Consider the following 27,279-nt stretch of genomic DNA (forward strand, 5'->3'; position numbering starts at 1 on the left):
GCCGGATCGGGGGATCCCGCTCTTCTACGAAATACGGCCCCCGCGGCTCTTCTATTCTAGGGAATACGGCCGCCAGGGGTTGCGCCGCTACACGGGGCAGCTCGGCCCGGCGGGGCGGCGCCGCTACACGCAGCGTTACGGCGGCGGCCGGGCTCTCCCCGCCGTCAGCTGACGGGCGGCGGGCCGGTCCCGCGGCAACATGGCGGCCGAGATCCACTCGCGGCCCCAGAGCAGCCGGCCCGTCCTCCTCAGCAAGGTCGAGGGGCACCAGGACGTGGTGAGCGCCGCGCTCCTCATCCCCAAGGAGGACGGGGTCATCACGGCCAGCGAGGACAGGTGAGCGGAGGCCGTCGAGGCGCCTCAGGGGGCGGTGAGGCCGCCTCGGGGCCCGCTCCTCCATAGGGGCTCGGCCGGGGGCTCGGCTGGAGGGTCGGGTCCGCTCCGCTCCCCTCCCTCGTCGGTCTCCGCGCCGTGCGGGGCTGGGGCAGAGCACCCCACCGACCCCGGAGGGTCCCGAACCGGGGGAGCAGGGCGGGGTGTCAGCCGGCGGGGGGTGGCAGAGCCGGGGAAGGGTAGCGCTGGGGCGGGGTGCGGGTGTGGAGGTCTGTGTGTGGGGGGAATCTGTTTTTACGCTCTAACTTTGCCGGGAGGCACGTAGCCGTGACTCTTTGCCTGGAGCCACAAGGAAATAAGCGAAGCTGCAGTTCGAGGGAGGAGAATAAGCTGGAGCTGCCTTCCTGCCCGCGGAGGGAGGCAGCGGCTCGGCCCGGGGGCTGACAGCCTTCCCCATCCCTAGGAAAAGGCTGCTGTACTCCTGGCCTGCTTTCCAGATCCTACACACAGCTCCTTTGTGTGTGTGGAAGGGTTCTGGAGCGAGCAGAACCAAAAACGTGGGAATGTGTTCCCTGCCTTCAGCTGTGCTGGCTGAATCGCCTGAGGGTGCGTTACTGCCGTGCCCTGCCTGGCAGGAGAGTTTGGAGCCCCCTGAGCTGCTTCAGTCCAAACGAGCCCCTTCTGAAGGTCTCAAACCTGCTTCTCTCTGGCTGAAAGGGTTCAGGGAGTGAGTTGGCAGATCTGCGTGAGAGGCAGCGGTGGGCTGCTGAGGACAATGGTTTCTAGGTGGAAGGGAAAATGTCTTCAGAGTCTAATCCTGGTCCTCGGCGCTGGGTCACAAAGCATGTGAAACATCTGTCGTGAAAGCTGGTAATGCCATTAAGCAGTTATTCAGATGAAATGAAAGTGGAAGCGAGGAAGCAGGTAGCCCAGGGGGTTGTTGACTAGGAGAGAGCTGAGGGGTCTGCAGTATAGTGCTGAGAGCTGGAATTTCCCCTGTGCTACCTGGAAACTGACTTTTGAATGTGAAGAGGGGTAGGAGATGCTTCTTAAGAGCTCCTGCCCAGAAACTACGGCAGTGATTGAAAGGAGCGCATTAAAGTATGAAAATGCATTCTTTGAGAGGTAGCTTGTTGCAGAGATAATTTTACTTTTAAAACATAAAACTCTTAAAACTGAATTTGCATTAATTTTTGCATGAATTATCATTTGAAAAGCCTGATCTTATGGGAGACAGTATGGTATGGGTGCTGAAAGTCAGCAGAGCCATGGTGTTACCTGAGCTGGTAAACCATCTTTTTAACATTTATTATTAGGTCAAAAAGAGCAAACAGACCAGCTAGGAACAGCATATGCTAACTTTATAAGCTTCCTGTTAGCCACAGCATTCAGGATTTGGCAAGGAGAGGAAGACATCAAGTGCAAAGGATGTAAACTTGTCCTGGTTAAAGTAATGTTTACCAGATATTGCTAGTTTTTAATTAGTTGGCATTAAAGCAATGAAATTTGTATAGGACATGTCACAATGCTCTTATGCAGATCAGGTGGAAACACTGTCAAATTTGTCATGCTTCTCAATGAGCTGGTAACATACATTTGATATTAAAAATGTAAAGCTATAGCCGCACTTACAGAAGCAGATTATCAACACTTCTGAGAAGTCAAAAAGCACTAGTCTATTTTTGCTTCCTGTGGAGAGGTGGCAAGAATGTGTTTTTCGTTGGCATGCTAAGAATCATTTTCAAGTGCCAATTGAACTCTGTAGAAAACAGGCGGTAGAAGTAGTTGAATTTGGAAGAGGAAGACTTAATAAGTAATTCTTTAAAGTGACTAATGGGATTCTGCCCTCCCCTCCCCTTTTTTTTCCCCTGAAGATTAGCACATGTAGTTCTTATATGAGCCTTCAATTATCATCACTGAATTCTAAAAGCCGGAAGTACAAATGCTATAAGTTTGGAGTAACTGAAGCCAAAGATTTCCTTCTGTTGTTCAAAGGCTATTTGAAAATGTTTTTCTGAAGCAGTTGGAGTCAGGCTTCTAATTCTCAAAGATGTTTTTTTCAGCCATCAGATTGGTGTCTGTTGTAATAGGCCATCAAAGAAGCACTCTTAAGTGCATTAATATTAGTGTTAGGGTTATACCACCAACTTCTAGTGTGTGGTAGAAATCTTGGTCTTCTTTCCCAAGCTCCCAGAATGCTGGAGTTTTGGGTGCTGGGAGCATTTGCCACAGCATTAGCAGAGGATGAAATGCATATGTGCTTCTGAAACTGCGCAATTAGATATTGAAGTGCTAAATCTTTTAATGCTCCTAGAGTGCAGGACATCATACTGTGCAATGTGTGCACTGAAAGGTGGGCGTTTAAGGGAAATGGAGTCACAAAACTCTAGAGAACAGCACCTGCCCCTTCAGAGCTTGATTTTTTGCAATTTAGTATGACTTCTTAGAGTTTAAAATGCAGTTTCCTGCCTGATAAAGAGGTAAACAGCTTCTTTCGCTGTAGTAATACCTATGAAAAAGCAACAGGACTTAAATCTTGACCCTTTGAAGCAGTAGTAGATACTGCTCCTTGTTGAACTGTGCCAGTAATTGTACCTAGCTTGCTGCAAGCAGTGACATTTGGATATGTTAGGGGTGTTTTCTTGCTTTGATTAAAAGGTGGTCTTGGTTGGTCTCTTCCCTTCCTGTGGAAATGACTTTCTGTAGTATAAGTTGGATAACAAATTTTGAATGGGACTGAGCATCTTCCCTTTTATACCACTCCTGCGTGCAGTGATTCTGGTATCACCTTAGTACTGTGCAGGGTAAAGTGGGATGTGCCCACTTTTTGGGTGAGAGTGTGGGCTGAATCTTAACATATTTCTGTTCAGTTTGCTTTGATGTGCTTCTTGAAGGAGAGAAGAGGAAATAGCAATCTTTAAGAGTTCGTATCTGAGTTAAACCTGAACAGAATTTCATGGTGCAGGCTTGCCTGTAACAGACAGTGTCTGCCTTTAAGCTTAAAGGCCTGACCCTGGGGCTTAGCGGTCTGCGTGCTTAGACTGCATTGATAAGAGCCAAGGATGCAGCTGCATCTTTATCTGGGCAGGTTTTGATGTCAGATATGGACCAGTGCGAGGAGAACAGAGGCTGTTACCCACCTTCGGAGTGTGTAAATGTCTAAGAGAAGCTTTGGACTCCAGTCTACATTCATGTAGCCTGCCTTACTGCAGGAGTTAACTTAGATCTTTAAAGTATCAGAAACTGTTGCACTGTATTACCTCTAATCTGGGATACCTCCTACATTAGATCAAAGCCTACTCACTCATATATCCATCACCTGCCGTTTAGCATGTTGGCAAATTTCTTGCTCTCCTGTTTGTTCACTAAAATGGGGTGTAGGTGTTAATACTGCGTAACTGATTATGCTGCTAGCACGCTGCAAGCAAAGTACAGAGTTCAAGAAGTGAAAGAGCTGCTGTGTACAACCCCTTTGAGCAATATATCAGAAGCGTAGGGCCAAAGTATTTTTGATTAAATCTTAATACAGCTAAGGCTGTCAAGTATTTCATAATAACCAGCCAGAGGAATGTGTTTACACGTTAAGGAGGAAAACATTGGTGCACAAACATTCTCTAAGAACGTTGCAGATTATCCTCTTGTTAGAGAGTTGTAGTTCTTTCTATTTTAAATGATATTTCCTAGAATGAGAAGTAATGGTTCTATTCTTTTTGAGGGCAGAAAAGATGTCATTAGTAGATCTATGAATACCAATAAAAATCTAGCTCTTTTTTTAAGTTTTGAAGCCAAAACAGGAAGTTGGAATACCTCCAAGAGTTAAAGAGTTAATTTTTCCCAATCTAATTTTTCGGCAGGGCACTTGCCATCTGTGAAGCTTTCTCAGAACTTACCTAGAAAGGATGATTAACTCTGTGTCCCTGTGGGCATGTTGCCTGACCCTGGCTCAGAGGCGATGTTTGGAATTGTTGCAGTGTGTCCCTCAGCCTGGGCAGCCAGCTCAGGTACCAGCTGGGAGGTAGATCTGTCTGCTCAAGGCTGGGGTTTTTGGGAGCAGAGATAGGCCAGCGTGAGCTGCACAGATCTGGGCTGTAGTCAGATCTCTCAGCTTCACCATCATTGTTCTCAGCAGACAAGTAACTAAGGCAAGATGAGTGTTTCCCAGCTGTAGCTGGGGATGCTGAGGGGTGATAAGGTAGTGGTACAAGACCCTCAATGCAAGATGATGGTTTTATATTCACCACAGGCTAACACGTCTCTAGAGTCACTAGCACATCTGAATGCTAATGGTCTGTGACCATCAGCAGCTGCTATTGCATTGGAATTGCTACTTAAAATTGTGGTATTAAGGGGCTTTTTCAATTTTGGAACTTAAATATTGGTAAAAACTAATGTTTTAGAGAGCAGAAATTCGATAAAAAGCATCAACTGCAAGCTGTGTCCTTGAGCTTGCATTGCACTGTGATTAAACCAGATTCCTAACGCTGTTTTGGGAACATGGTCAATAGCAGTCTAAATACTTCTGGCTTATTTTGACTACCAGAAAAATTCAGTTCTGTTTTTGCTAGGAAAACAATTGTTAGTGATTGGATTTAGAAAGGAAAGCAACTCTTAGTGTTTTGAAGGTATTGGCAAGATGCAGTGCTTGGCCCAGGGCTGGAATAGTTGTGCAGTACTTGCCGCAGTGCTTCTGTTGTAACAAGTTTGGATTTGCCTGCTAATCTTTCATCACTTTCTCCTTGACATACGTGCATTTGGCTTTTAGGGAGCATCTTATGTGGTACGAGCACAGATAGAACCCTGAAGGATTTTCTTTCTTCCCAAACCCTAGGTTTATTTCTCCAGCACTGTTGGGTGCTTACTCACTCTGTAAAAGAAACAGCAATTGAGGATACTGAAAATCCTTAGAAATTGGTAAGGCCACACTGAGTATTGCTTAAAGATGGCTTTTATGTGAGTTGCTTTATATTATGTTAAAAAAACCCAAGGAAAGAGAAAACCTACTTTGAATTACTCTTCTATAAGTGGCCATGCTTTCCAGCTGAAAGCAACTTCTGGTTCAATACTCAATGTTAGGGAAGTTCAGAGGCCTTTTTTCATCTTGTTTTACTTCCTCCTGCCACTTTCAGATATCTGAGTCTACTGTAACTTAAAAATTATCAGTTTAACATACCTACTGAGACTGCTGTCAAACAAACCTGTGTCTTTCTAGGCCCTAAATGTTTAAGGAAAGGTGAGTGGTTGCCAGCTCTTCTCAGGTGCTGAGCACAGGCCTCTTGATTAAGCAAAGACCAAGTTTTGAGAAGAGCGCTAAAGACTCCGGGGTTGATATGGTGGTTCTTATAATAGAAGTTTCATGGTAGAAGATGACTGTGGAGGTGACATTGCTGGAAGATTTCTCAAGTCCTTTAAGCTAGAACTGGTATTTCACAAATTAGTTTCTCCTGACAAAAGGAGATGCACCACAACAAGAGTCCTGTAAGAGAGAGGATAGAGGAGAAGTGGGATTTTGGCAGGTTATTTGCTGACTACTGTGAAACAATCTCTTTAAATTTTGCTGCGTCACAGTTTTGTATAAAGCTGTCTGTCAGCTTATCTTTGCAAGCATGAGGCTAGTGAAGTCTAAATCTTACTTAAACCGAAATAAGAAGCTTTCAGAAGTTAATTTTGCTAACTCTCGCAGCTATTTTCTTAGGTTCTCAACTTATTGAGGGGCTGTGTTGTTGATGGTCAATGCACACATAATACTTCCAGGATGTTATTTTCTTAGAAAAAGCAAACCCTTGCTTCCTTTATATTAATTCCTAGTTTAGTGTAATTGACCAGAATACTGGGTGGAAACAGTCTGCTTAGGGAAAGTCACCAATGCATGATCTCAATCACTACAATAATTCCTAGGGTTTTTGAATATCAAAAGTAATTACATGCTTTTTTGGCTAGAAGTGAAAGAGTTGAATTAGTAAGGGTGGAAGCTACCATCTGAGATATTCAGAACAGTTTGAGTATGATGGAGCTGCTACCAAAAGCAGATTAAAAAGCCATTGCAATGCATAGGTGCTAACTCATGTTACTATTGGCATTTGCATCACAAGAATGACTTGGAAGCATTGTTATTTTCCTTCTCTGCTGTTACTAAGAAGTAGCAACTGCTCTTCTGAAGTGTTAGCTTTCTGATCGTGAGACAGGGTGTGGGTTATTGTAAAAAGGAAGTGATAGCTTTTATTAGAATCTTTATGCAAAATATTTAATGGACTGGAGTAATGTGCAGTTGCCACTGAACTGGTGGAAAAGGAACTTGATTTGAAAGCTGAAAATTATTGGTTTGAAGCAGTATGTATTCAGCTGTATTGATTTCAAGCTTTAGAAGAGGAAAGTGCTACATTAAGGGTGGGCGTTGTCTGCTTTATTTTTAAATGGTCTTTTAAATAAAAGCCCTTAAATGGATTACCAAATGAGAATGCTACTTCTATGTCTTCAACCTGAAAAGTTCTACTCCTGATGCAAGATACAAGTCCCCTCCTGTGCTCTTTTTCTTAAACTCTTACTGGCAATCCTATGTGATATTTAGCAAATCTATCCCTTAGGGTTTTTTTGCTAAAAAATTCTAAATACTGGGACCTTTTTTAGCTAAAAGTAAATAGAACAACTCATCTCAATGTAGTCTCCTGACAGTGTTTTCAGGTACACATGTTTATAGATCAATTAGGTTTCCATTTAGGAATGAGGAAGTTGGATTTAAACAGAAACAAGCCGGCAAACAATGGTTTGGAGAGGAAATTTCAAGTAGACTTAAAATAGCCTTAACACTGTCTACATGTGTGCTTTTAACTTCTTGATGTAGATTTTCTTCAAATGTGCCCATTGTTGGAATGTTTTTAGTTGACAATAACTTTCCACTTCCTTGCCGATTCTCTGATATCCCTCCTCCCAGGATTTGGCAGTCATGAAAGCAGTATAATGCTAAATGTTCTCAAAACTCTTTTTCCTTTCCTTTCAAGGCCTGATTCTGGAAGGTTGCAAATGGAAATAAATTTTATAAAGAGCCTTAGCATGCTTCCAAGTCATTTTGTCAACTTCCTTCAATTCCTGTTTGGCTGACTAATAAATCCTGTTCATATTTAGGCCAGAGGAGCAGTAGTACTAACATTGCTTGTCTGTTGCATTCCTACATGAGGGAGTAGAGGCATGGCTTAAAGGAAATAATACTGAAATAGATACAAGGTACTCCGTGGATCTATACATCAATATTTGGGGATGGAGAGGTCAGTAATGTGCTGGTCTGGAGCATGAGGTGCTTCTGTTACTACTATAGAGTGTCTGGCTTACTGAAGGATGAGTCGCACAGAGAAGCTGTCAAAGTTCAGACTTCCATAATGGAACAATTTGCTTTTCTTTTTTTTTTTTAAACACATCAAATGCTTAATCTGTTATAAAACCAACTGTGGTTTGCTTTGCCAAAGCTGGAAAGTTCCTGAAACTTGAATTTGACTTAAATCAGCTGGAGCCAAGGAGAAGGAATTAAAGGAATGCAATATGTAGCGATTTCTTAGGCGAGCCAAAATAGCATTTCCATTTCATACTTACTGAAACTCAACGTATAAATAGTTTTGAAGAAAACCCTTCAGAATCCGTGGGTGGCTATTCTTAGGACTATTAGTTTTGTTATATTAAAGTACTGTTGGAGTACTCTTATTTCTCCTATGTTGCTTCTCCATTATATTTGATGAGCACAAAAGCTAAGAGGGGTTGGAGCTGACATATAAGTAATGAACTGACTCAGAAGCATGGGATGATGTATGTACTTACGGCTGTCTTCTCCCTGCTCTTCCCATGTCACAGAACAATACGAGTATGGCTGAAAAGAGACAGTGGACAATACTGGCCCAGCATCTATCACACCATGTCATGTAAGTACAATGCTGGAGATGGTAAGTGATGGCCAAGCATAGTGTTGGTTTTGTACCTCTGCTGTGTAGGGGAATACCTCCTTCCCATTTCCACTCAATGATCTTCAATCTGAGAGCTTTGGAGCAACTCTAGCTCAGACTTTAATTTGAAAATAGCTGAGTAGTGGGTGAGATCTAAGGCTCATTCTGTCAGAACCAGATCCTACACCAGGTCAATCACTGTGTGGATCTGCAGCTGAAGATGTCTCAAGTGCTGGCAAATAACTCGTCTGCTGAATAAGTGAGCTTTTCAAACTACTAGCTGAAAGCTCAGACAGAAGAATATTCTCTGCTTTCCAAGGTGTGCATATTTTTTTTTCCTTCTTTTAGCATTTAGATTATTAAGAAAGCAATACTGAGTAGCAGCTTCAGTGCTGAGTAGATCTTGAGTGTCAGTGTGGTTTTTATGATTTTGAAACCTCAGTCAGCCTGGGTGCTTTGCTATAGCTTGTTTAATGTGGAGTTGCTGCCTAGATCCATGCCACATCTAGAAAGAGGGAATACAACGACAAAATAAAACATCGTACAAACAAAGGACCTCTTTGAGGTGCACCTTGTGGCAGGAAATCATGTTTGCTTATGGTTCCTAATGGTATATCTGACTTACTCTAGTAGTGTACCCTTCCTCTTCTTCACATATGGGAATCCAACTGTCTTACCAAGGGATATTATCTATGTAGACTAATTTCTATCCAGCTGCTTATTCTTAAACAGATTCTATCCTGAGTGAAAGAATTGATTATAATAAGTCATGTGTATCTTAATACCACTATTTCAGTAACTGTAATGTGCTTGCTTTTTCTGACAGCACCATGTTCAGCTATGGCATATCATCATGACAGCAGACGAATATTTGTAGGCCAGGATAATGGAGCTATCATGGTAAGTTGCTGTGATTTTTCTTCAGGGTGCAGATTAGAATTGCTTAGATAGTCTGTGAGCACCAGGTGTTGCTGGCAACTGATGATTTGTTTTCTTTCCTTCCTTTTTGGAATGCAACTACTAAATGGCTTCTTGGCAGTTCACCTGAGATGTACATGGGAGGACTGCAAATAAAGAAGGGTTCTTCTGGCTAGATGTGAGCCAGCTAGCCTCAAGAAGTCACTGGGCCGTTAGTGTAGCAGTGGACCCAAACTGTTACACTTTAAGGAATTTTTTTGAATACATGAATCTGGGCCGAGTGCCAGTTAAGGAATTCTTTTGAATACATGAATCTGGGCCGAGTGCCATGGTGGTGGCAACAGAGGTTGTGAACTGCAGCTAGTTTGCATCTGACCAGAAGTATGGATCTGCCTGTATCTTGCTATGCATGTGTCTCTGGATTTTCTTCCTGCAGATCATTTATGATGTGGGAATTTCAACACTATTTCTAAAATTACAAGAGGCAGGATTGGTTTCATTTCTTTCTGGGAAGTCTTCCTTCTGTCTTTCTGTACTCTTGCTGTAATGGCTCTCCCTCTCCTGGAGAGCCAATACATGTCATAAAAGAAAGCGGGTCTGTATTCTTCCCCTCTTCTTCTTGGCAAAGGAGGAGAATCTTGTGACTCTCAGATGCTTTAATGGTTTCCTTTCTCTATGAAAATAAGGTCAAAATAATAACTGTCCTATAGGGAGCCAGGATACTGCGTGAATGTTATAAATAGTGATTCTACTGATAACTGCTGTGAATAGCCTACACAGAACTATATAGAATAGTGGTTCTAGTGATAACTACTTGAAATTGTAAGCTGAGACTGTTAAAACTTCAATAAGCCTAGTAGATCAAATAGAGAATACTCTTACTTAAATCAGTCCATTATGAAGTCTTAGATACTTAAATCCTAAATTCTACAAGATATGGTTTTGTTTGTTCCTGCTGGAGACAAATGAGACCTTATCTCTCCCTATAATCTCCCATCAGCAAACTTGATTCTGAAAGGATGCTTCTGTTGAAAATGTACTTCAATAATAACCTTAATTTGCAATTGGTGTGTCAGTGTGCTATGCTCCAGCCTGAGAAACTGCTAGTTTTTAGTAAGATATATTGGTGCTATGCAAATTTTGGCCTGGTTCTTGCTCGTGGTTACTGTTCTTTTTTTTAGTTTCAATATTGCTTATATCACTGCTGTATGTTTTCTAATGCTTCCACTTTGCTTCTAGGAGTTTCATATTTCAGAGGACTTTAATAAGATGAATTTTGTGAAGACCTATCCAGGTAAACTGTTAACCAATGTCTACAGTAACATTTCTGTGAAGGGGAGGCATCTAAATAGTTGGGAAACTGGACATTGTCACACATTAATTAAGTCCAAATATGCTTTAAATCTGACCTTCTAGTTGTCGCTTAGTTGGGGATAACTGACAGAAGATAAATGTTCTGTTATTGAGTAATCCTCAGTCAGTTGAGTCTGAGCTGCAGTCATTATCATTAAGTTCAGTACACCATTATGGGACAAGTGTAATGAGCCAGAACTAGTGAGTTCAGATTTTGTTCTTTGAGTGTTGTAGTTATACTGTGCAAATGTTAGGGTAGGAGCTTTCTAAAGGTGCATTTTGGTATTTGCAATTTCCATCCTTACTTTCTGTAATCTCTGGGCTTCATTGCTTCTAGCTGAAGGTAAGAGTCCTGGCCTTCTCTGTCATCTTAGGAGAGTAATAGGGATGAAAAAAATTTTATTTTTCTGGTATGTGGGGAATAGGGATTGTTCTAATATTTATGGAGATGCCAATTTCAGCATTTGTCTGCACATCTTTAAAAGAAACACAAAACTTGATTGCTGCTTAAAATTGGAGTACTAATGTGAAAGGGCTGAAGGAGGCTCCTACAGACTGCAGATTATGTAGCAAGAAAGTACAGTTTGTCTTAACGACTCCCTGACACTGATAGAAGCAATGTTCTTGCTTGGGAGAAAAAGACCTTGTTCTTAAAGCAACAAAACCCCCCTTGATCCTAAGAAAGATGACTTTACGACTCAGTCAAGGGGAAGTACTTGCATCTTTGGGGACAGGAGGGACTTCTCTCTAATGCTTATGTAACTTCCTGCTTAGTGGCAGCATTCTAAACAAAGCTGAGTGGACACAGGTAGCAGTTTGAATTCCATGGACTAGATACGCTTCCTGGTGCTTAAAAATATGAATCATAGAATGGTTTGGGTTAGAAGGGACCTTAAATATCATCTAGTTCCAACCCCCCTGTCATGGGCAGGGACACCTCCCACCAGACCAGGTTGCTCAAAGCTCCATCCAGCCTGGCCTTGAACACCTCCAGGGATGGGGCAGCCACAGCTTCTCTGGGCAGCCTGTTCCAGTGTCTCACCACCCTCACAGTAAAGAATTTCTTCCTAATATCTAATCTAAGTCTCCCTTCTTTCAGTTTAAAACTGAAAAGCATCCTATCGCTCCATTGCCTGATAAAAAGTCCTTCCCCATCTTTCCTGTAGGCCCCCTTTAGGTACTGGAAGGCTGCTATAAGGTCTCCCTGGAGCCTTCTCTTCTCCAGGCTGGACAACCCCATCTCTCTCAGCCTGTCCTCGTAGAAGAGGCGCTCCAGCCCTCTGATCTTCTTCTCAATCTGAGCGTAACTCCCCTGGGGTCAGGAAAAGAGGCACTTAAAGCAATTAAGGTTTTTAGATGTGTGACATTCTCCCCAGAAGTTTTGGCCTAACGAGAGGAAGCTGAGGGTTTGCCTGCTTCTTAATCAGAGAATCTTGGGTATCTGGGGTGAACTCAGCTTCTCTCTCTGTGGGAGAAAGCCTTAAATTAGCTGACTCACATGTTTGGTTCACTTAAGCTATTCAGAAGGCAAATGCCAAATGGAACAATGCTAACCTTTTAATTCAGCCTAGAGGCAAGCATAATATTATGGTAAAAACATCTCCCTGGGGCACTGCTTAGTTACCATCTTCAGCCTATGTCTCTCTGAATTCGAATGTTAGAACACATCACTTTGATTATTGGGAAAAACTAGTCAGAATCTTTTTCTTTCCACAGCTCATCAGAATCGAGTGTCTGCTATTACCTTCTGCCTGGCGTCAGAGTGGGTGATCAGCACTGGGCATGACAAGTGTGTCAGCTGGATGTGCACCAGGAGCGGGAGCATGCTGGGGAGGCATTACTTCACCTCTTGGGCTTCATGTCTACAGTATCCTTTGAAAAATGTTTACTACCCTACAACTGGAGGAGTACTCTGTTCCTTTAGCTCAACTTGTTCCCTTGTTTTCATGTAGAAAGCTAGAGTGAAATCTAATCTCTTGCAAGTCTGAAAACCCTTATTCTGTTTAAATGTTTAATATCTTTATTTCTGTTAGCTGTGGTTAGATAGTAGAAGGGGATGTTGTGACTTTGAGTTACAGAAATTGCAGTGTCTATTAGCTCCTAATTTTGAGATGTTTGTAGCGTATTGTGGAAGTGACTAGTAACTGTATCTATAGCCTGGCCTGTATACTTTCTTGGCAAGTTACTTTGTGCAAGAGATGCCAGTGTGCATTTGAGTTGTTCCAGACCATAAAACATCATGAAAACCCGTTAGACTACTTTAACACTAGCAAAAACAGAAAAAAAATTAATCTTTTCTATCTTTAAACTACAGGGTACACTGAAACTTTATCCATTGCTAGTAATAATTTGTCTCTGTGCAGTTTGCTTTCCTGCAAATTGCCTTTAACTTTCAGCAGTTGTAGCTTGAGCACTCCAGTTACCATTCAGCTGTAAGTACTTCAGGGCATTCTTCATCCTATGTAAAAGACAAACCTAGTAGCTTACAATGTAGTTCATATGTCAAAACTTTCGAGCTTGAGTAAAATCCTTTAAATTTTCAAACTATTTTTTAGCACTTGTTAATGGTGCTAGATGTGACCCGACACTAATTGGAGGTACTGGTTGGTGTATGTTGTAGAAGTGGCATGATTCAAAAGCTGAAAGAGGTCAACTGCATCTCTTGGAAAGAGTAAGCCCCTCTCTAGAACTGCTATATACCAGTGTAGTGCTAAGAAACTAGGAGGAAAAATAACTGCTTGGTTGGCAGCAGCATCTTGAGCTTTCTGAGGTCTCCCATCAGTGCAGACCCTGCCTTATTGACAGGTTTGTATTGTTGTGCTGTTGCTCTTTTTTGCTATCCTTGTTTTAGGGTTCAGAGGCTTTGTGTCCCCCAAAACATTTCCTGTAGAGCTCGCCTCAACTGAGTACAGCACAGAACTGGGTTAATACTGGAGGGGCTGTGTGCGTGTGTGTTAGGAGATGAGCTCACAGAACAGTCTGGTGCCTCTGAGCCTCACTATTTGAATTCAGTGGGTTCCATATCTAATGCTATTGCAAATAATGGAACAATTTATCATGAAAACAGAGAAAAGAGTATGACCTTTTCGATCAAGATAAAAATAAATTTCCACTGAAGACCATGGCATTTGAAAATTCATTGTAATTGATCCTGCCTTTGGGCTTGTGTTTGGAAGAACTAGCTTTCTGATGTGTGTACGAGGTGCTCAGTCTCCCCGTCGGGAGGTTCCTTAGGATTTATTTGTTAATGATCCTATGCGTAAGTTTCCGTAAAACACAGCGCAGTCCTATTCTTTACTGGATTAGAAGGGATAATGCTAGCCTGAACTTCCAAGATGAAGAAAGGATCACATGTTCAGGGACTTAGTGGATTTGTTGAAAGCAAATTGTTTATCTACGGATTCTGAAGGCTTAAGAGATTTCAGAATGTCATCAGATGACAAAGCCTCTTCTTTTTCACTTGTGGTAGGCTTTTTGGTACAGTGACTTTTCAAAGTTCATCTTTTGTGTTGCATATTATAGACTATCCTGTTCACTGCTGCTTGTGTTTTTGTGTGGCTGCAGGAGGACAGGTGAATTGATACACAACTCTTGGGTTATGTGGCATCAGCTGCATGGGCTTTTTCATAGCTCTTGCTTATATCCTGAATAGCAAAAGCCTTTTGAAGGTGGCAGATGATCTAGTCCTATCCAGCTTGCTATGTGTTAGTTTCTGGTTACGGTAGTTATATGGTGACAAAACCCGAATATCAGAAAATTGTTATGATGTATAATGATTTTACCAAACACACCACCTTGTTAGTGGGTCCCATGTTAGGATGTGGTGTGGCTTTTATACCAGTGTTAAATGATAGAACTCTTTCTGAAATACTGTTCAGTCTTTGATACAGTGATGAAGGATCTGCATCAGAAAACTTGGAAGTGCAGAGAACAGAACAAGAAATTAGATGGTCTCACCTTCTCAGTAGCTAGAACACTGGGAGTTTACTTCCACTGTAAACTAAACTAGCTGTGGAGGGCCAACATCCTTTTATCTTAGTTTTCTTATCCTGGGGGCATCAGCTAGTATAACATGCTGGAAAACTTAAGAGTTTGTAGGAGCAGACACTAGGTAAGACTGGATGCCACCCAGTGTCCAGTGAGGTGTTCCTAATGGTAGCTCTGCACTGCAACAAGTAGCCTGAAGAGTTCTGGCATCTCTTTTAGAAGATCATGAATGTGTTCTGTAAACATCTGCTAGAAACGGTCTAAATCTACTTGGCTTGCCTTAAACTAGGAGATGGATTATCTTGTGGCTTCTCCAGTGGCTTTCTGAAATGTTTCTCACTTGTTTTCCATACTGTCTTACTTGCACATGTAGGGAAGAGTGAGAAGAGAGGAATAAAAACAGTTTAACTATTACAGTCTCCAGCCCCTTTAGAAGTAGTTATGTAAATATTTATCTGGCATATTAAAATGTTCTTTTCCAATTTATTTAGACTCTGTAACTGACAGCTGTGCTATCTCTTTCAGTCTTAAAGAACAAACGAGGCTTCTCCTTGACTTGTGTTCAGATATGATTATGAAACTCAGCATGCATTTGTTGGTGATTATTCTGGACAGATCACTCTCCTGAAGCTTGAGCAGAATACATGCTCCGTTATCACAGCACTCAAAGGGCATGAAGGTAAAGTAACGCTTCCTCTAAATTCCATTTGACACAGATTATAGTATCCTTTTGTAAATAGGGATGAGACATTCAGTTGGATATCTACCTCTTAAGGATAGATATTGGATAAACAACTGGTGCAGGGTAGTAGTTATCAAAAGCTGTTCAAAGCTGTACATATGGCTGTCTCTTAAAGAACAGACACGTTCTTGCTAAGGGGAAATCTTGGCCTCACAAATACTGACAGGTATTCTTATTATAGATGAAAAATAAGGTAAACGTGTTCAGTTAAACACATTATCCACTAGATGGCCACCTTTAAAAACTTTAGCCTCCTTAACGTTAAAAAGAAAAGATGAGAATGTGTTCCTTTCCCCCCCACCTTCTGGAGACCTTGTAGTATTATAAAAATACCTAAAGCAGCTTTAGCAGCCCCAGTCTGTATTCTAAAAAGCCACTTAATTCTCCCCAATGCTGACTCTGATGTTCTGATCAGTCTGTATGAGAATCCAGTGTCCTGTGTTTAGCTGAAACTAAGCTATATGGAAGAAATTACCAGAGTTTTTGAGAATCGAAACTGTCTAGTCAAAGACAAATGTCTCATCTTGTGTAGTATAGCTTACAGCAGATGAAGAACCAAATAGTCTGTAACATGATATGGAGCCGCTGTCTGCTGTGATGAATATGGCAAGAATGCAAATCACAGAAGAATATGTAATTTAATAATGTCTTGAGAGAAATAAGCAAGACTTGCTGCCTATTCCCATGTGGTACTGGCAACTTTCAAATCAGCTGACTAGTTTGAGTAGGGGTGAATTGCTGGGTCATAAGTCTCTGACCCACTGGAAAAGGCTGCTTTGTTTAATAGCTGTAAGTATAGAGTAGACTTTGTTAAAGCTGGGTAGACTCCTGATTTACAGATGACTGCAAAATGATAAAGCTGGCTTTGAACGAGGGGAGCAAGTTGGGATTTTCAAATGATAAATGCCTCTTCTGCTTTCAAGCAGAATTTCAGATTGTTTCGGTTAAGAGCAAAATAATTCTCCTGGCCCTAGAAACCCCTTTACGTCTGTATGCTTTTGCACTAGTCTGTGTTAAAATGCAGCTCCTTCATATATATTTTGTTAGTCTGCAATCAGTAGGTCTCGACATGGCACTAGATATAACGTGTATTCTGTCTATTGAGTTGCAGTGGGCTTCCAAGCACCAGCTTCAGCAGTGCTGTATGCATAGCAGACAGCCTTGCCTCGTATATAAGTTCCCTAAGGGGTTATGATCCTCAAAACAAGAATTGATCTAGTGTAGAAGCTGATTAAATCTGACGGCCAGAAACAGGTTTTTCTTCAATTGATGTAATAGTAGCTCCTTCATCTTTTTTCTTTCTTTTTTTTTTTTTAAAGCAAAACAGATTATGTGTAACCTTTTTTCCTCCACAGTATTTGTGTAATATTCTCGAGGCCTGGTAACTCTAAACTTGAATGCCATCTAGTTCTTCTCTGAGTGCAGCTGTGTTTGCCAGGCTTCAAAAGTCTGAGTTCAACTTGTTTCCTTTCTAGCTCTTGCCGAACTGTGACTTCATAAGCCAGCAAGCTTTGCTTTGCAGTTTAAATGGTTCTAGAACTTGTCCTTCAAAAGTTGACTTCCAGAATTCTCCTCACTTAACAGCTTACTCTGTGCGATGCTGAGCTCATACTCAAACTGCCTTTTATAATGCAGATGGTCACTGTTCTCTCAGAGACAACTGTTCCCAAATGGGTCAGTCTGAAAACAGCTTAGCCCTAAAGGAGGCAAGAAAAATCTCTTGCTCCAGAGAGCTGGAGTAGCCTGATTTGGGCTGCAGGACTGTATCTTGCTGCTGCATGCTGTCCTTTCGCTATCTATTACTGTAGTAAGGGAATACCTTAGGTTTCACTTTAATAGCCCAGAAGAGCATCATTATGCTGGGGAGTGGCTCCCTTAGATCTAACTGCAGAATGTTCTTTCCTAGGAGGTATTACTTCCCTGTGGTGGGATCCTGTTCAACGACTGCTCTTCTCAGGTGCCTCTGATCACAGCATTATCATGTGGGATATTGGTGGAAGGAAGGGGCGAACACTGCTGCTCCAGGGACATCAGTATGTAACGGTGTCTTATTTTTCCTACATGGTCTGTAATGAACACAGAATCCCAGGAAGACTAAATAGCATGGGAAGGTATTTGAGTCCTTGTGAATAATGGAGAAAATAACATTTTGCAGAACTCTGAAGACTTTGAGCGGGAAGAAGGATAATCAGTACTAGGAGAGCCTTACTGATAAATCTTTTTTTTGCTTGTGTTTGATACTTCTAAACCATGGGTAATGAGAACATAACATAAAAGTAGGTTATAGAAAGAGGTGGGTAAAAATCCGAAATAATCTTGCTTGAACTTGATGTAAAAGTTGCATGTTTTTGTATTGTAAATACCTCACTGAGTTGCCTGTGAGGGTGGGGCTAGAAACTTAATGTATAAGCATGTTTGTTTGCCCATGTAGAATAAGTTTCAATATGTTCCTGTTCTCTATCAGTGAGGTGATAAACTGAATGGCTAAATGACAGGGGTGGGTCTCTAGACTTAAGAAAAGCATGTCACATCCCACATCTGTGGATTAGGTAGGTAGTTGCCTGTATTTAATCAATTCTTTATTTTTACAGACACATCACACTAGCTGCCATTTTTAAATCTAGGGCTTTAATTTAGTCTGACAGGCAGCTCACCTGTCAGTTCACCTAAAGATATGTTCTACTTAGAAATGCAGTGGTAGTAGAGATCTTGTTTATGTTTAAAGATGTATTTGTATAGTGCATTCTCCTCTTGTCTAATTCCGTAGATGCCTCCATCCACCTTTGATCAAGACTGATAGCCTTAGCCCTAGAACTCTTGTTAAATCTTGAGGATTTAGTTTTATGGCTAAAGAACTAATAATAGAGTACTGGTTACAAAAAAGTAACTGAAGTCAGTGACTGGAGGACTTTATACTGCTGTTACTGCTGCATCATGTGTCCTGGTGAAGACCTATAACACTGTTAGTTTCTCTTCAAACATCACACTTAGCATCAAACTTCATACTGAATGGGAAAGTAAGTTCTTCTGAGAAGCAGAATGGCTTTTTTAATTCAACTTAGATGTTGCAAAGCAGTCTAATACTGTTGAGATCCTTTGTTTGGTTTTTTTAGGGTAGACTTGTTTTGCCATGACTTTATTTAGGATTTAACTGTCTTACTAGTGAATGCATGTCCTGCTTTGCAGCTACACACTTACTGACTGTGATTTGTTAGCAAACAGCTCCAGCTACTTCCTAGCTATATCCTGAAACAAGTATTTATCTTTATTTTTCCAGTTGTCTCTGTTTTGATAACTGGCTTTCTTTGCCAACACAGAACAGTATTTGCACGCACACTCTGAGGCAGTTGACACTCAGCTCAATGTCGGTGCTTACTGCCAGCAAGTGTTAACATGGAACTGTACCTCTGGTTGAGCCTGTAAGAACACTGTTCTACACAACACTCTGATGCTAGGGTAGTGCTTAGGTGACAGCATCTGTTCTCTCATCTTCATAGCTCCACTTAGTAGACCCAGCAAAGTGTTTGGAAATTGGTTTTGGCTTCCTGTGTAGCTTTACAAGGATAAACTGAAGTTTGGTGGGGAAACTAAGCTTTGTTTAAATACCTATGGGTAAATAGTGTCTACTTTATTTGCAGTGACAAGGTGCAGGCTATCTGTTACATCCAGCTGACACGGCAGCTGGTATCTTGTTCAGCTGATGGAGGAATTGCTGTTTGGAACATGGATATCAACCGAGAAGAGGTAAGGTCATGTCCTAGGTCAAGGATTTTTATTATTTTTAAGATTCGTTTTCCACTTTTAGAGGCTGACGTAGCTTTGCTTAGTTCTGCAGGCTGTTCTCCTCATATTGCCTGAAACTTTAAGGCTGAGTGATATTATTAAAACCTCCTAGTGGCTGTCCATACTGCATTGTAATGGATGGGTTCCCAGGACAGGAGAAGTGCAGGGCAGGTTTGGGACTGTTTAGAGTCATTTGTCAATGAGACATGTTCACTGGAATGGCTACAGCCCTTGCTGCTGGAATGCTTTAAGCAGGCATTATAGGTGAGTTGCAGTAGGAACTGATGGACTGTGCTGCAACAGTCTTGAAGTAAGTTCGTAATTCATGTCAAAGCAGGAAAAGAAGTGAGACGCTGTTTTTGAGATGTAGTTCAGAGTGTAGAGATTCAGTCCCCAGATAATATTTTGTTTTTAAAGAGCTTCAGTACACAGCAACCGAGCCTGCCACGCACGTTCTTTCTGCTTCAGTTCATATCCATCCTAGGAGCTGAAAAGATGTATATTACTACTATCTTTCATTAAAGATGAGTTATTTTTGGTTGCTCTCATAAAGCAGTATTTAAGGCTCAGCCTTCCTTACCCTGTTGCTTTTCCTTAACTGCAAGTGTCATGGGTGAGAACTGTTTTTCTGACGTGTTGAGCTGTCACCAGCTCATTACCTCTGCTCTCCTCCCTGCCCACCATGCTGGACTCGTTACTGCCCTTTACAATATTTTCCACTGGTATGGGAGAAGGAAGGGGATATAATCAAGGCTGAAGATGTAGGAACTGGACATCTGATATTAATAAATATTCATGGGGAGACAGTGGTGTAACTGACAATACTATTGTTTTATTACTATCAACAATGGATGTAAATGAATTGAGAAGAAAAGCTTCTTTGTTGTTCCAGCTTTCTTCCTCTTGGGTTTCAGGGAGACTCCCCCATCAGATGTGTAAAGTTGTGTAGAATACATATGTTCTAATTCAAGTCTATGTATGAAAAATATTGTGCCTCTTTCTGTCTCCTACAAGGCTGCTCAGCTGAAGTATCTGAGAGTGCTGAAATGTGCGAAAGCTCCAGCTATTTTCATTTGGCCGAGTCCATTTATGGCAGGAAAAATATGTGGGTGGGAGAAGGGATGCATAATGAAGATGTGGGCAGGATGGAAAATGCAGATGAGTTCTTAATTATTTCAGACTGTAATCCTAGGGAAGCAGAAAAGAAACTTACTTCAGAATTTACTTCTGGATCTCCCCTCTTAGAGGTGATGACTGTCTCATATCTTCTACAACTTGGATTACACCAGCCTTTAAAAATCATCTGGGCAACCAGAGCAGCAGTCGTTGAATGCCTGCAGCAAGTTTAATTACTTAAATATTGAATCAGTTTTCTTAATAAGACTGTAACATAACATACTGCCGTGGGCCTAAAAAGTATAGGAGGTGTTTAGATAACAAATAACTGTAGCCTTGGGTTTGGGGATTTTTTGCACTAAGCTTCCTGTGTACTATACCGTAGGCAATCTATTGTTGCTGTCTCGAGCTGAGACAGGGCATCTTTCCAAGTGAAACTTTACCTTGGGCTTTTAAAACAAACTTCCTTGGCTGTTGTATGAGGAAAAATAATTCTGATTGTTTGCATCTCTTGCTCTTTTGTAGGCTCCTCAATGGCTAGAAAGTGATTCTTGTCAGAAGTGTGAACAACCTTTCTTCTGGAATATAAAGCAAATGTGGGACACAAAGACCTTGGGGTTGAGACAGGTGAGATCACTGGTTTGAGTGCTTAGCTTCAGTACTTAAGCCAAATGCAAACAGAAAACCACTAAAGCTGTTAGTTCTTCTAAACTGTTGGTATTTTTTGCTGCTTTGATGTGAGGGTTTATTGAGAGGTCACAGCTTCTAGGCAGTGGTAAGAAATTTCCAAATTCTATGGGAAGTGTTACACCAAACTTCTATTGCAGGGCAAAGCAGGCTGTGCTGCTCTGTCAGATTTCTCTGAAAATTTCTATACACTGAAGCTGTGGACAGCTAGTCCTCAAGTGTTGTGTGAAGTGGCCCACAGTGCACCATAAGTGAGCAAACTGTAGCCTAACATGCTGTAAGGTACTCAGTTCAGAATGTGAAAACTTTCCAGACAGCTCTCTTGTTGGAGGGACTGATAGGCATAAAGACACTCACCTGTTTCTGGCTTTCTTAGACTGTTATTTCCTTGGTTGCTTGTTCAGCCCTTTTTTGCCACTGCTCCCAGAAAAAGCAAGAGAAGAGGATGGACAGGGAGAATATGGAGGTAAACCTGTTAATGGACAACAAGACTGTTGAGAACTCCAGAGTTGCTTGAAGTAACAGAAAACTTCGTAACAGATTGCTTCCTAATAGATTGCAAAACAGAAACTTTGTTGTTGTTGCTCAGTGAACACTTGATAAGGTGGTCAAGTGGCACAACATGGTGATTTGTCTGTTTGCTTTTTCCTCCATGAAGCATCACTGCAGGAAATGTGGGCAAGCAGTATGTGGCAAGTGCAGTACCAAACGGTCAAGTTACCCAATCATGGGATTTGAGTTCCAGGTCCGTGTCTGTGATTCCTGTTTTGAGTCAATCAAGGATGAAGAGTGAGTATTAAGGAGTAATAGATTAAATTAATACTGCTGAGGTGCAGAAACACTTGTGCTTGCTCTACATCCACACACAGTGCTACACAAACATGCCAAGCTGACCCTCTGCTAAAAGGCTACCTTTGCTTTGGGCACTCAAATCACTATGATGGCAGAGATCCCTCAGCTGGCTCTGCAAGCTGATTTAGATCTTTATTTCTTCTTTTCCATGAGCCCAGATCTAGAATTGAAACTTATTTGTCTCAAGATATTAGTTCAGGTAAAGGCTATTGATTGCACTTAAAATTGCTAAATGGGTGCCTGACAATGACATCAGAGCTACCAGGATGTATATGCATTAGTTCATATACACTTACTGAAAACTCTTCCTATGGGAATATTCTTCACAGCCCAACATTATTTTCCCCATGCAAGCAAATTGGGTTAAGCATCATTTGCTGTCTCATTAAACTACTCTTAGCAATGAATTGAACCTCCTTTTTATCTTGATATGAACACTTCACTGTTCACTGTCCTTTCACCTTTCACACTTGGAGTGACAAATGACCAAAGTAATCAGATGTCAGTTTTGGTGGTGGTGTGTTGTTGCTGTAGTTTGGGTTTTTTGTTGGTGTCTTTTTGTTTATGTGGTTGGTTTTTTTTTGAAAAAGGGAGGTGCTGTGCCCCAGTTTACTCACTATAGGCAGCAGGAAAAATTATAGCTGAGCTTCACTCTATAACCAAGAGCAGAATTATTTACTAATGCATTGTCCCTCTTCTGCTCTAGTATTATTAACAGTCAGGCTGCAGGAGGCCAGGAAATGTCACACCTGTATAACTACACAAGCAATGCCTTAGCATGACTTGCTAATTTAATTCTGTCCCCTTTAATATGGCATTGTAGTTCTCCGGACTGATTTATTAGTACTTAGTCAACTCAATTTTCTTGTAAGTTTATTTTGCGCTGGTATAATGATGCTATTGAGCTTCATCTGATGGCTGGCTTCATTTGAATTGTTCTCTTGCAGCCGTACTTCCCTGGCAACCTTTCATGAAGGAAAACACAACATTTCACATATGTCCATGGACATCTCCAGGGGGCTAATGGTGACTTGTGGGAGCGACCGGATTGTGAAGGTATTAATGTACCTGTTTTCCTGCATTTATGACAGATATTTAATGAAGAACTAATGTTTGTATATACTTTTTTCTTTCTGACAACTGTTGCTGCAAAGCTAACTGTTGTGGGCAGTAAGAATTATATTTGTTGCAGACTGTTCTTCCTGCAGCTGAATGAGGAAGTGACCTGTAACTCCTCTGTGTGGAGTCTTGCTGTCAGAACTGGTTATTGTTGGTGTCCTCTGGACAAACAAAGCAGGCACCAGCAGTAGGAGAGTCCACCTTAAAGACAGACATGATGAAATGTGCAGGCTTCCTTCACTCTGAGCTCCCTGGCTTCTTGGAGACACTAAAAGCCCTGGTTATAACAGTGAATCATAGAAATCATAGAATCATAGAATGGTTTGGGTTGGAAGGGACCTTAAAGGTCATCTAGTTCCAACCCCCCTGCCCTGGGCAGGGACACCTCCCACCAGACCAGGTTGCTCAAAGCCCCATCCAGCCTGGCCTTGAACACCTCCAGGGATGTGGCAACCACAGCTTCTCTGGACAGCTTGTTCCTGTGCCTCACCACCCTCACAGGAAAGAATTTCTTTCTAGTATCTAATCTAAATCTCCCCTCTTCCAATTTAAAACCGTTACCCCTTGTCCTGTGAATCGGACTGATGTAGGATCTTGCTGTGCTTAAGGATGCTGTACATCCTCCATGCATGTCAGAACTGAGACTGTTCCAGTGTGTCCCTGTTTTTCTATAAGCATGTTTATAACAAACTGTGAAGCACTTTTAAAAACAGACCTACAAAGAACTGTTAGAAGACTCTCTTAAGCCCTGAGTTTGGCTTCTGGTTTGTTAGGCTGGTATAACTGTTTATGACAGTTTTCTCAAGTATAGTTTAAGCAGGTTTTGTTACCTTGTGTCCAGTGAAGTCTTTATGTTTGCCTCTTACAGAAATTCCTCTTAGGGCTTATAATAATGCTGTGTTACTCTCCACAATATTTCCTTTCAGATCTGGGACATGACACCAGTAGTTGGTTGCAGCCTCGCAACCGGTTTCTCTTCGTGCTGATCTCGTACCTGCCAGGTTTATGCACCTTATGTACAGCAATATGCACCGAATGAATGGAATCCTTCTAAGAATATTACCGCAAACACTGGTTGCTTGATTCTTCTCCTGCTGCTGTTCCAGGATGGACAGTCACCTTACGGCTTTTCTGTTGGGCTCATCAGGAATCTCCCTGGTGCAGAAGTGCAGTTTGGCAGCCTCTTGGACTAACGTAAAATGGCTTACTGGCAACGTGACACCGTGGTGGAAGGACCTGTTGTTTCTCGGTTTACATATGTAGTGTTAACAATATGCTATCTCTGCTGATATATCTTGTACAGATACCTTGTAGCTAAAACATTATCAGAGTAAAATGAGTGTAGTAAATTCAATTTGTGCAAATAGTAAAATAACTTATTTTCTCTTCCAAAAAGCAGTTCTGTAGAAATACTTTTGAGCAGTCACTGTCTAAACTGCCTCCAAAAGGTATGTTGGTTATTCCTATGGAAGGAGGAGATACTTCAAAGTGGCAGGTAGCTTCTTTCAGATGAGATAGTAAGAGAACTGTGAAGTCACTTTTGTGGGACAACTGTTCTGTTTAGGTAGCTGGTGAGTCTTCGAACAATTCTAGGCTCTTTAAGTAGTGTTTTAGCATAGCTAATAAAGTTCTGTAGTTATGAAAATGTGCAGCCCAGCTACTCTACTCTAAAGGCAGGTTGTAGGTATGAGCGATGTTCTTTGACAACTCTATAATGCTGTTAGAATGGAAAGCTAAGCAAATCTGCCTTGTTAAATGTAATGGCTAAGAAAAAACGGCCAGCTAAATTTTAGAGACTTTTTCCTGTGGAAAGGCTGATGTTTCTTTAATGGTAGGGAACCTGTCTAAGTGCAGCATAAATTCAAATACTGCCTTGGTGTTGCTTAAAGCAGATAAATACCCAGCAATAATTACTGAGGTACAGAAGAGCTGTTTTTTTTTCCTGCACCCAAGTCTGTTAATCCTGATGTATCTGTATCGATCTTTTCCTGTTTCAAAGTTGAGAAGTACGAAGAAATGCTGGGAGGCTTTTATGGCTGTGCAGTTGGCACGTACAGGAAATAACTAGTGAGAGATTGTCAATAAATTGGTCTGTCAGTTGTGTGAATTTCCTACATTTGAACACTATGGGAGAACTTATTTTGAAACTTTGAAAGCCAAGGTAATATGTACACAGAATTTAAGCTTGGAGCTATTTAGTTTTTTCTGAAAACAGATGCATACGCATGAGGACAAAAAATGTGGGTAGGTCAGCTGGCCCAGAATAGATGGTGTTGCACAACTCTCAAAAGTAATAGGCTCTTTGTGGCAGAGGACTGAAGGGTTAGACTGTCTTTCTTTACAGCAACAATCAAGTGGTGCTATGAGTGTTAGTGAATTCAAGTCCTGGGTGTGTAACTTGACACTAATAATCTGCATCGGACCATGCTGTGGCTGAAATAGATGCAAATCATGGTATCGTTAATACGTCATGATTCACTTGCATTTTAAGCCAAAAAGCTGATCGTTTCCAAAGGGCATTAGAATCCAGAGCGTATTAGTTACTGTTATTTTGAGTCTGGCTTTGTCTACCTTTCTGTGGGCTTTCTCTGGAAGTTTTGTGAAGAGTCTTTTCATTTGCTAGGCTTCTTGGGCCACTGAAGAATTGTGGGAATCCCAAAACTTCTCTTACCTTCAATTTGGGATTTAGCACTAGTCACACTGATTTGATTCATCCCTTGCTGCGTGCTGTATAGCTTAACTTTTTTGAGTAAGTAAAAGCTAAGTAAGCTATTGAGAGAAAATCTCCTTGTACTGGAAAAAAGTTGCAGCTTTCTGCTCTGAAGGCTGTCACCCTTGTAAACCAGAAGGAAACTGAGTGGTTGAAGGGGTGAATAAGCTCTGGTAACGCTCTGCATTTACCTTCAGCCTTCTTCCTATCTGGCTCTGGAAGAGAATGGCAGCCTTCTTCCTCGCAGCGTGTAAGGCAGAACATGAGTTACATTGCTAGAACTGTTTAAGATCCTGCTGTGCTGTGCTAAGGAGGATCTAGGGTCATGAGTTAAGCTGGGAGATTGATGCAGATGTGGGATGAATAGCATCTTTTTCAAACCAGACGTTCTGAAACTTACACCAGTGATACTTTGCAGCTAGCACTCCTGAGCTTCAGCTTTTTTAGTTCTGATTAGTCAACGTGCCCCCTGCTCAGCATGCAGCTCCCCCCCTTCCCTGTGAATACTTCCTCTGCTTCTTGACAGCCACCTATCTTTCATTATGGTTTTGCCACTAAATAATATATTCTCTACTACATATTGTTAAACCTAAGGAATCTATTTTCTATAATTGATATACTTAAAGGTAGTGTCAGTTCAGATATAACAAGACAGTTACGGCTGCTAAATCATTAGTCATTTAAGTATACTCTCGGTGTTGAATGAGTAATGCTTATAAACAACTAAAGAGATAGTGTTTTTGTTTATAAACAACTATTTTTGAAGGCACATACTCTCATGAAATTGAACATACTTCAACAATGTCAGCTCAAGTGTGCAATTACTGAGAAGGCTTGATTTGAAGCATTACTACTCTCGCTTGTATAACCTCCTCCATTGGGGCAGGGAAGGGGAGCAAAAGGGCACTAATATGTGCTAATTCTTTACTATTACTGTATTTCTGTACCCTGCATAGTTAAGAGATGCTAGATAAATCTGTCCCTTGCTCCTTCTTGTCTGTTTTTTAAACTTTGATTACATGTACAATAAAATATTTCTTGATATTCACTTAGTCTATTTGGATGATCCGTTCTGTGACCGCACAACATCCTTATCCCTCACGTTACTCACAGCCTTCACGGGCTCAAATGCAGCACTGCCTGGCTTGTCAACACCTGGAGTGCCTGAATGTTGACCTGTTAACATGGTGTAGCTCACTGCTCCCCAATGTATTCAGGAGCAATAGGAGGAATCTGAAATGGTTTCACAAACTCTTCCCATCTCTGAAGGGTGGCTGAGGGAGCCTATGTGGTATATAATACTGTAATTTTATTTATTTATTTTTAACAAGATGCATCTCATTTTAATCAGCTTAAACTTCTCACCTTTCCCAAGGCAAAATACCCTGCTTTCTACTTCCAACAAAAACTGGAAACGAGGATGTTGTTACTGACCTGTGGTCAGAAAAGCCTGTTTAGTCATCGTATAGACCATGTTATAGAATGTTTTAAATAAGGCATACGAACCGTAGCTCATTTCAGTTTGGAAAGGTTTGAGAATGCAAGTGGTGTCCTTGTGGTGAAAGCACTATAATACATGTATTGGTTTTCTGAATGAGAATCCGGAAACGAGGATGTTGTTACTGACCTGTGGTCAGAAAAGCCTGTTTAGTCATCGTATAGACCATGTTATAGAATGTTTTAAATAAGGACTGGAAACAAGGATGTTGTTACAGACCTGTAGTCAGAAAAGCCTGTTTAGACATCGTGTAGAC

General features: G+C 41.4%; 1 protein-coding gene across 1 annotated transcript; it reads left to right on the plus strand.

Moving 5' to 3' along the window:
• Nucleotides 1-157: 157 nt before the first annotated feature.
• On the plus strand, nt 158-26,573 carry WDFY1 (WD repeat and FYVE domain containing 1). Its single transcript, XM_014960671.1, has 12 exons — nt 158-336; nt 8,170-8,237; nt 9,085-9,158; nt 10,416-10,470; nt 12,246-12,396; nt 15,083-15,195; nt 17,165-17,291; nt 18,897-19,002; nt 20,683-20,784; nt 21,503-21,633; nt 22,644-22,752; nt 23,742-26,573. The coding sequence occupies exons 1-12, from the start codon at nt 200-202 to the stop codon at nt 23,799-23,801; spliced, it is 1,233 nt and encodes a 410-aa protein (XP_014816157.1). The 5' UTR covers nt 158-199; the 3' UTR covers nt 23,802-26,573.
• The last annotated feature ends 706 nt before the right edge of the window (nt 26,574-27,279 follow it).

Source organism: Calidris pugnax, unplaced genomic scaffold (genome assembly GCF_001431845.1).
Source record: "Calidris pugnax isolate Ruff unplaced genomic scaffold, ASM143184v1 scaffold398, whole genome shotgun sequence".
Classification (NCBI taxonomy): domain Eukaryota; kingdom Metazoa; phylum Chordata; class Aves; order Charadriiformes; family Scolopacidae; genus Calidris; species Calidris pugnax.